Source organism: Saccopteryx bilineata, chromosome 11, assembly GCF_036850765.1.
Source record: "Saccopteryx bilineata isolate mSacBil1 chromosome 11, mSacBil1_pri_phased_curated, whole genome shotgun sequence".
In the NCBI taxonomy this organism is placed as follows: domain Eukaryota; kingdom Metazoa; phylum Chordata; class Mammalia; order Chiroptera; family Emballonuridae; genus Saccopteryx; species Saccopteryx bilineata.
In genome coordinates, this window is record NC_089500.1 from 63,391,774 (window position 1) to 63,401,678 (window position 9,905).

The window sequence follows — 9,905 nt, forward strand, 5'->3', positions numbered from 1 at the left end:
TTGATGTATGAAAGAGGGAATTTCAGGAGTTATTTCCTGCTCTGCCCCTGTGGTACACTGTGACCTAACTTGACAGCAGTTCATGAAAATCTTTAGTGATGTTAATAATAAAATAAAAGCTAATATTATTGATGTCATGTGCTATCCCTCATGCACCCCAACCAGGACCCACCCAGCAAGCCCCCTATCAGGCGATGCTCTGCCCATCTGGGGACATTGCTTTGTTGCTGGGCTACCAAGCTCTTTTATGCCTGAGGCGAGGCCATGGAACCATCCTCAGCACCTGGGGCCAACTTGCTCCAACCAAGCCATGGAGAAAAGAGAGACAGAAAGAGAGAAGGGAGAGGGGAGGGGTGGAGAAACATATGGTAGCTTCTCCTATGTGCCCTTACTGGAATTGAATCTGGGACATCCACATGCCAGGCCAACGCTCTACCACTGAACCAACTGGCCAGGGCCAAGCACTATCTCCATCTGAATCTTTACAACTACCTTATGAAATAGTAAACCGCCTGACCTGCGGTGGCGCAGTGGATAAAGCGTCGACCTGGAATGCTGAGGTTGCCGGTTCAAAACCGTGGGCTTGCCTGGTCAAGGCACATATGAGAGTTAATGCTTCCTGCTCCTCCTTTCTCTCTCTCTCTCTCTCTCTCTCTCTCCTTTCTAAAATGAATAAAGTCTTTAAAAAATTTAAAAAAAAATGAAATAGTAAACCATAAGCTTGGCTCATGCCAGCATGGTGAGTGGCCACAGGAGAGAACAGGTCATTCCAGACTCAGAAATGAATTCTGTTCTATCAGAACTAGGGTGAGCATCCTGAATATGACGGAGTCTGTGCATGCTATACACAGTTAGACAACACAGGTCCACGAATAACAATGAGTTGTAAGGGCAGCATTCTGGGGTAGAGTGAAAGGGACTTGAAAAAGTAAAAATTATGTAGGTGAGGATAAACAGGTCTTGAAATCAGACACAGAGGGATGTTCTGGCAGAGAGAACCTGTCACCAAGAAACCAGGCTTGCACTCTGGCTTCCCCAGCTGAATGACTGAGTAGCTACTTTACTGTCAGCAGCTTCAGTTTCCTCATACAATAAAGCAAGAACAGCAATTCCTCCAGTCCTCACAGAGGCAGGGGCGTCAAATAATGTGAGCTCCATGTAGTGTATAAACTGTGCTACAAAGAGTAGATGTATTTCACAAATGTGTTACTATCCTATATAACAAGTTAATAGAAGAGCTGTAATATTGGGATATTCATAGCCAGAAAAAGAGAAATTAGAGAGAAACAATGCTTAGCATCTTCAAATATACATACATATATGTTTTAATGAGAGAGAAAGAAAAACAGACAAGGACAGACAGGAAGGGAGAGAGATAAGAACATCAACTTGTGGTTGCAGCACTTTAATTGTTCATTGATAGCTTTCTTCTATGTGCCCTGACTGGGGGAGGGGTGCTCCAGCTGAGCCAGTGACACCTGGTTCAAGCGAGTGACCTTGGGCTCAAGTTAGCGACCTTTGGGCTCAAGCCAGAGACCATGGGGTCATGTCTATGATCCCACGCTCAAGCGATAAGAGCATGCATTAAAGCCAGCAACCTTGAGGTCTCGAACCTGGGTCCTCAGTGTCCCAGCTTGACACTCTATCCACTGCACCACCATCCGGTCAGGCTCAAATATTTTTTAGGTTTTATTTATTTATTTTGAAATGTTTTATTTTTTTGATTTTAGAGAGAGGAAAGAAGAGAGCGAGAGAGAGAGAGAGAGGAATATCTGTCTGGTATGTGCCCTGTCTGGGGATCGAACCGGCCACCCCTGCACTTCAGGATGATGCTCCAACCAACCGAGCTATCTGGCCAGGGCTCAAATATATAGTTTTTAAGATGTTGATGTGAATAATAAATATTCTATGCATCTTCAGACAAAAAGAGTAGGACTAATGAGTGGAAACATGGAACAACATTCGAGGGCCCAAAAGCCTTTTACCAGAAGCTGGTTACCTCTATCGACCTGCCTAACTCTTTCTCCTACGAGCAGCTCAGCTTCTGAGAAGTGTTCTCTGACCACTTCTAATCTAAGCTAGGGACCGCTCCTGTTATCATAGCCTTCTGAACAAACTACTTTTCTCACGGAACCGTAACAGACTCTTTACCGAATAGAGAGCCTGTGAGGTCAGCTTCTGAGAAGTGTTCTCTGACCACTTCAATCTAAGCTAGGGACCACTCCTGTTATCATAGCCTTCTGAACAAACTACTTTTCTCACGGAACCGTAACAGACTCTTTACCGAATAGAGAGCCTGTGCGGTCAGTGTGTCCCGTGTACGGTTTAACTTGGTCCTTCCAGTGCCTCAACAGTCTCTGAAATATAAGAGAGGCTCAAAACATGTTTGAATAAATGAAGGAATAAATGAATAAATAACCCTTTTGTTTCACAATGAAATAACTGAGGCCTCATGAATGAAGGTCAAATAACAAGTTAATAGAAGAGCTGTAATTAGCTGTTTCTCTCTACCAAAAGGTCTTACAAATGCTCCACAAAGAAAGGCTGGAAAGCTAGTACTTGCTGGGCGGGGTATCCTTCTTCCAAAATATACATAAAGGAAGAGAACACCCAAGGTAGCTAAACACTTCAGGAGCAAGGAAAAAGGCCAGAAGTAAAGACTGAAAGACATCCTTTTCCTTTTAGCACTCTGCTTAGGGTGCTCACGCAAATCCAAAAGATACAGTGAGCAGCTCAGAGTGCAGGAATCTCTCCTCTTGCAAAAGACCTCAGGTCAGTCAAGTGGCTCTCTATATTTTCACCAAGAATCCCTTCCACTTCTATTTCTGTGCGGACCCTATGTTTGGAAATATGTCATCTATAAACTGCACTCAGTGGTTATTTTCTCATTTTAAAAAGTTAACCAGGCCTGACCAGGTGGTGGTGCAGGGTATAGAGCGTCGGACTGGGACGCGGAGGACCCAGGTTTGAAACCCCGAGGTCGGTGGCATGAGCACGGGCTCATCCAGCTTGAGCGTGCTCCCCCTGTCAAGGTACATATGAGAAAGCAATCAATGGACAACAAAGGAGACTAAGGAGCCACAACAAAGAATTGATGCTTCTCATCTCTTTGCCTTTCTGTCTGTCTGTCCCTATCTGTCTGTGCCTCTCTCTGTATCTGTCCACACACACACACACAAAAAGTTAACCAGAATCATATGCCAATTCGAATCAAAATCTGGTTTTAGATGGATGTCGTGTCTTACTGGAGGTCAAGTTTGTAGTGAGACTTTCAGTCACACAGAAGAATATGGTCACTCCTGAGCTCTTTTCATGCCACTCACTATACCAGGCCCTCTCGGGCATACAAAGGTGAGCATGAGACAGCCTCTGCCCTGAGAAAATGACCGTTGTTTGGTCATTTCTAAGTTTTATCAGTTGACATAATAGCTCTGCTCTGCAGAGGAGCCAAATATGAGAAGCTAACATGGAATAACTCATTCAATCCAGAAAGAAAAAAGTCAACAGATGAGAAGTGTTTGCAATAATTAAATAACAAGCATTTTACAGGTTCCAAGGGCACCTGAGCAGCCAGTTTTTGAGAAGACCATGAAGTGAAGACCATGAAGTGAAGATAGTACGTATACCAGTCTCTAGCAAGTATGTTGGAATAGACATTACTTCCGCTTTTTTAGAAAAGTGCAAACTGATTTTCTTAATTCTTGGAATTTTACCCTCTACAAAACCACTGGAGGATCAAACATACATTGCCTCTTCAACACCTAAGTGTCTCCCTCAGACCTGCACTGTGGTATGGTGGCACAGAAGTCCAGGCTCTCCAGGACCACCTGGATCTTGAGAAAGCTGTGTCTATCCTCCTGAGGCAAGTCTGACCAGCAGTCCTATTGATCTCTCAACTCTGGGGATAAAATACTTTATAGTCAATGAAACTTTTTCTGCAGAGGTCTGTGGTCTGAGGAATTCACTGGTCTCTTCCCTACCATTTCCATGACTTGGTGATTTCCTCCATTCTCTGAACCTCTCACTATTATCTGTCAAGTGGAGAAGCCACAATCTTTCTCTCTACCTCTTCTCCCTCCTCTTCCTTGTCTTCCTGTCTGGGCAGCATGGTAGGAATTAACAGAGATTTTGATAACCTTGCTGAGAAGCTGCTTGTAAAAAAGGAGTGTGGCTTTTCATTATTTTTTCCACTAAACAGTTTCATGTTCTTGAAGTTATTTTTCCCATAATTATTTTTTCTTTTTATAGACCTTGAAATTTTCAAAAGCCTGGAAAATGAATATTTAAGTAATTACAAGAGGTTACTTATTTTCAAACTTGCCCATCAAAATAGTAATTGAGACCTAACAATTCTACATATAATTACTTTTGCACTTAACTAATCTGCCTTAATTGAGACCCTATCTAATTTAAAATGTCAGAATTACACTCTTTGTAATTGATTTTTTTTCCCTCTAACACCTACAATTTTTTATGACTTCATTACTGCCAACAGAGAAAAGGTGGAAAAAAGGAGGGACATGAAAAGATTCTGGGAGCAGTCTTAAATAACTGAAAATCTGACCCAATCTACTCAGAAAAAGAGGCACATGAAGCAGGCTTACATCTTGGGAGGTGAAGACAACAGGCTTTAGCAATCCCATGCTTTATCTCCCCTGATGTCTGCTCCTGACCCAAACATCCTTTTCTGATTTCCACCATCAGCTCTATCCCACTGTCCCCTCTACTCAGCAGCTCTGAAGTCCAGATCTCTCTAAGCCCTTGCCAGACACAAACACCGGAGCTCCCCAGCAGTATGTATTACACAGCCAGCCCCCCTCCCCCACCCTTGGGTGTCAGCTACAATAGAGACTGTCTAGCACTGTCACCCCCCCCCACACACACACACACATACTCATACTCTGTATGTGTCAGAGAAACAATGCTCCAGGGTTTTTATAGGGTTTCCACACAAAGATGTGTAAGAAAAAGACATACTGCTAGACACGCACATGTCATCCATAGGAGGGGTAACAATGTGTGTCATGGGGCAGAGGAAGGGGAGAAAAAACAGAAGGGAGAAAAGCTGCCCACAGCAACCAATAGCTAGCCATGTAAGGGTGCAGGCAGTTACAACTGGGCATGGGTCCTGACACACTTTGCTGGCCAGTTCTGGTGTGACTGTCAAAAAATAAAATAGTAAACTAATCAATATTTTATTTGTTGAATCTCACCTTTGTCAAAGAAGGTTTAAGGCAGGGGTCCCCAAACTATGGCCCGCGGGCCGCATGCGGCTCCCTAAGGCCATTTATCCAGACCCCGCTGCACTTCTGGAAGGGGCACCTCTTTCATTGGTGGTCAGTGAGAGAAGCATAGTTCCCATTGAAATACTGGTCAGTTTGTTGATTTAAATTTACTTGTTCTTTATTTTAAATATTGTATTTGTTCCCGTTTTGGTTTTTTTACTTTAAAATAAGATATGTGCAGTGTGCATAGGGATTTGTTCATAGTTTTTTTTTTATAGTCCGGCCCTCCAACGGTCTGAGGGACAGTGAACTGGCCCCCTGTGTAAAAAGTTTGCAGACCCCTGGTTGAAGGTATGCAAAGTAGGTGTGTGTGAGTGTCTGAGAGAAACACTGGACATTTTTTCTGTGTACCACTTAGGTCCTTACCTATCCCTGATGGACAGTGGGGGAAAAGTACCCCTGCTGAACTGCACCTTCCTGGGACATGCTCAAGAGAGGCCCCTTTGCCCTCCCAGACATGTTTTCTTGGGATTCTGTCACTATGGCCCATGGCAATGGCCCATCTTACTGACCCCATCCAGCAAAGGCCACTCCTTCCCTAAGGAAGAGGCCCTTCACGAGTCTCTGCTCCATTCATACACATCACACACTGTGCTCCTGTCGCTGTGGGTTAACTGCATGGGAAGTGGGTATTAGCCACTGTCCTGTGCACACTGCTGCATATCCATGCACAATACCCACGTGCCCACTGGAAGTGGGGTCAGCCCAGGTGATCTGACACAGGAGCGTGAACACTCACTCCAGTACTCCTCTCCACCAACACAGTTACCAGTGGCACCCCAATATGCACTCGCGACACCTCTCTCCAATACTGTCAGTCACGTCCTGATCTGACCCACCTTGCAGACGGCCCTTCTCCCTCCCCCATTTGTGTGGCGGCCTGTCTCACGGGCTGTCACATACCTTGTCCCCCCAAACCCCCGCTGCACACACCTAAATCCTATGCCTGCCACTCAGAAGCTGTCCTCAGGCTTTGTCGCTTTCTCACAAGCACCTCCATTTCACTCCTGCCCCGCACCCCCTGCCTATCATTACCCACATGCGTCCCAGTGTCCTTGAGTAGCTGCTGAATGGAGAACCGTCTCAGAGGGTCTCTCTCATCCCTGCTGTCCGCCGCGCCGGAGCTATCCAGCAGTGTCACTGTCACAAACAGACCTTCAGGGGCTGCCATGTGTCTTTTTTAATAAAGTAAGTAGCCCAACACAGCCGAGGACGTCCATCCACGACACACCCCTCCTCCGTTCAGTAACACCACACACGCACACGCGCGCCCCGGGCGCAGCAGCTGGGCAGGGGCCGTCGGGCAGCCTCCCCTCGCAGCCGCGGACACTCGCCCCCCAGCTCACTGTCGCACCCCGCTCCCGCTCCCGTGAGGCTGTCGCAGAGGCCGACGGGCCCGTGCGCCCTCCTCGCGGCCGGGCCCCGCCAGCCCCAGCGCCCTCGTCCAGTGCCGCAGGGAGCGTGCTCGGGCGCCCGGCTCGCTCGTGACAATGTGTACGTGTGTGCGCGCGTGTGGCGCTCGCGCATGGACCCGCTCCCACTGCAGAAACGCTGGTCGCCTCACGCCCCCCACTCCCTGCGAGCGCGCGTGCGGCGGAAGGACCGCGCCGCAGCCCAGCCGGACCGCGCTCCCGCCCACGCCAGTCCTTTGTTGCGGGCCGGGAGCTGTCCAGCACCGCGGCCGACCGCCCGCCCGCCCGCCCAGCGCCGACGCCGGCGCGCACTCACCGCCTGCCAGCAGCAGGAGGAGCGGCCGCAGCAGCGGCTGCAGCGGGACAGCCCGCAGCCGCCGGCCCATGGTACAGCCGTCGCCGCCCGCAGCCGCAGCGGCGCGGCGCCTCAGCCTGCGTCAGGGGCCGCGCTGGCGGCGGCGGCGGCGGCGCGCGCCCGTCCCATTGGACCACGCGGCCGTCACTCACTCTCGGCCCCTCCTGGTCGCGTGCCGCGGGCGCGCCCCCGCGGAGACGAGGAGGGTGCACGGGTGGCCACCCCTCCGCCGCGTCCCTTGTGCCTGGTCAGCCATTCAGCGCCGTGGAGGCCTGGAGGGGGCGGAGCCGCAATCACAGAACTTGTTATTTGAGGCCTCGCGCCTCGCACCTCGGAGTACCCGCGGTCGCCTGTCTGGCCGCAGCGGCAAAGGTGAACTCCCGGCCCGAGTCACCCGTCTCCCGGGAACATTTCCTGCGCACGCAGGAGGCAGGTAGATCCGTCATCAAATGAGATGGATCAGAGGATAGGGGAGTGACGCTAACGAGTGTCGCCAGTTGTATATCACGAGGTAGAACAGCAGCTCCAGCAGTGGCGAGCCATGAAGGCCAAGGTAAGAGACCGACAGGACGAAGGCTCTGGGCCAGGAGGGAGTCAAGAATGACTTGAAGCCAGTCTGGTGCACATCCTTATTTCAGATTGGCTCTGAGACCTTGACTGAACCTCTTCGCACCTCTGGGTCCCAGTTGCTTCATCTGTTAAAAGCTTGTCTTGGGTTATTAGGTACGTGTTCCCCTCCCTCCCTCCCTCCCAACCTCCCTTCCTTCCTTCCTTCTCTTCCTTTTCTACTTTATTTTCCTTTCCCTTTCCCTTTCCCTTTCCTTTTCCTTTCTCTTTCTCTTTCCTTTCCTTTCTTTTCCTTTATTTTGGAACTATACTGCTCACAAAAATTAGAGGATATTTCAAAATGAATATGAAGTGATTTTTAAAAAGCGTTCTATTGTTTTTTATTAAACAAGAACAAAAGAGGAGCAAACCAGAAGTTAAAGGAAGTCCTTTTATTATGCAAATGAGATGCAAAACCAACTTATTTTATTGATGAAAATGCACTATACAAAAGGCGGAAAGTACTGGAGTATCTGCACATTCCCTGACCCCCTAATTCTTGTAAGTATAAAAGGAAGTTTATTTAGAAAGTCATAGAGGTATAAGAAGTGAGCCATAGAAGAAAGGGGCCCAGAAAACAAGTTACAGAGGCAGAAGAAGGGCCCCTTGGAGCTTAGGAGAAAGTGACAAAGATACTGTGCCTGGCCAGGAGGGGTGGGGAAAGGCATGGCTGCTCCGTAGAGAGCCTCTCTGCAATGTTTCTTACCTTTTAAGTGTTTTGTCCCTGTGGTAACTAAAGTTCATTCATGTGCCAAGCACCACTGTGGTGAACAAAACAGGTACACCCAGTAGTGGGATTCGGCCAGTTTGGCAGAACCGATACCTAATTTTTTTGATGAGTTTAACTGGGTTTTTTTTGTTTTGTTTTTTGGGTTTTTTTTTTTTAATTAATTTTAATTGGGTGACATTGATCAGTCAGAGTACATAGGTTTAGAGAAAACATCTCCAGGTTATTATGACATTTGATTCTGTTGCATACCCATCAGTTTAACTGGTGTTTTTTGTTTGTTTGTTTGTTTGTTTTTTGTATTTTTCTGAAGCTGGAAACGGGGAGAGACAGTCAGACAGACTCCCGCATGCGCCTGACCAGGATCCACCCAGCACGCCCACCAGGGGCGATGCTCTGCCCACCAGGGGGCGATGCTCTGCCCCTCTGGGGCGTTGCTCTGCCACTACCAGAGCCACTCTAGCGCCTGGGGCAGAGGCCAAGGAGTCATCCCCAGCGCCCGGGCCATCTTTGCTCCAATGGAGCTTTGGCTGCGGGAGGGGAAGAGAGAGACAGAGAGGAAGGAGGGGGGGTGGAGAAGCAAATGGGCGCTTCTCCTATGTGCCCTGGCCGGGAATCGAACCCGGGTCCCCCGCACGCCAGGCCGACGCTCTACCGCTGAGCCAACCGGTCAGGGCCTAACTGGTTTTTAAAATGGCATTTGTAATGAGGGTTCTCTCTAAGGTGGGCACCAGGGCAGCTGCCCAATGTGGAAATCACAAATTTACATTCCTTACTCTTTTTTTTTTTCTTTCTGAAGTTGGAAACGGGGAGGCAGTCAGACAGACTTCCGCATGCACCTGACCGGGATTTACCCGGCATGCCCACCAGGGGATGATGCTCTGCCCATCTGGAGCATCGCTCTGTTGCAACCAGAGCCATTCTAGCACCTGAGGCAGAGGCCATGGAGCCATCCTCAGTGCCCGGGCCAACTTTGCTCCAATGGAGCCTCGGCTGCGGGAGGGAAGAGAGAGATAGAGAGGAAGGAGAGGGGGGAGTGGTGGAGAAGCAAATGGGCACTTCTCCTGTGTGCCCTGGCCGGGAATCGAACCTGGGACTCTTGCACGCCAGGCCGACACTCTACCACTGAGCCAACCGGCCAGGGCTTCCTTACTCTTTTTTAATGTTCATCTGTGCAATCGCATATTTTAAGTGCCTGTAGTAATGTTCATTCTGTCCATAGGTGAAAAAAATTGATGGAACTATGCTTGTATCAATAATATTTATTCATTTGATAAAACTCATTATATGTTTGATGAAATACTATATTTTAATTTCCTCATGTTCCTTACTTCAATAAATAAACATATAACATAAAGAGAAAAAGTGCCAAACAACCAGAGGGTGACAAGCTGTCATTGGAAATATCTTATAAATAATAGTTTTATTGTTTTTTGTCAGATATTAATATTTTTTCATTAATGGTTTAAAACTTTTTCTTGTAACATAATCTAGTTTTGTGTACCTCTTTTGTCCTTATT

The 9,905-nt window shown here is 48.1% G+C and overlaps 1 protein-coding gene across 5 annotated transcripts in view; it reads right to left on the reverse strand.

Moving 5' to 3' along the window:
• PODXL2 (podocalyxin like 2) overlaps positions 1–7,129 on the reverse strand; it is a 43,154-nt gene extending 36,025 nt beyond the window's left edge. For all 5 annotated transcript variants that reach the window (XM_066247218.1, XM_066247217.1, XM_066247216.1 and 2 more), the window contains exon 1: positions 7,014–7,129. In XM_066247218.1, the coding sequence (XP_066103315.1) occupies positions 7,014–7,083 (70 nt within the window). In that variant the 5' untranslated portion in view covers positions 7,084–7,129. The remainder of the gene's footprint in view (positions 1–7,013) is intronic.
• Positions 7,130–9,905: the final 2,776 nt, after the last annotated feature.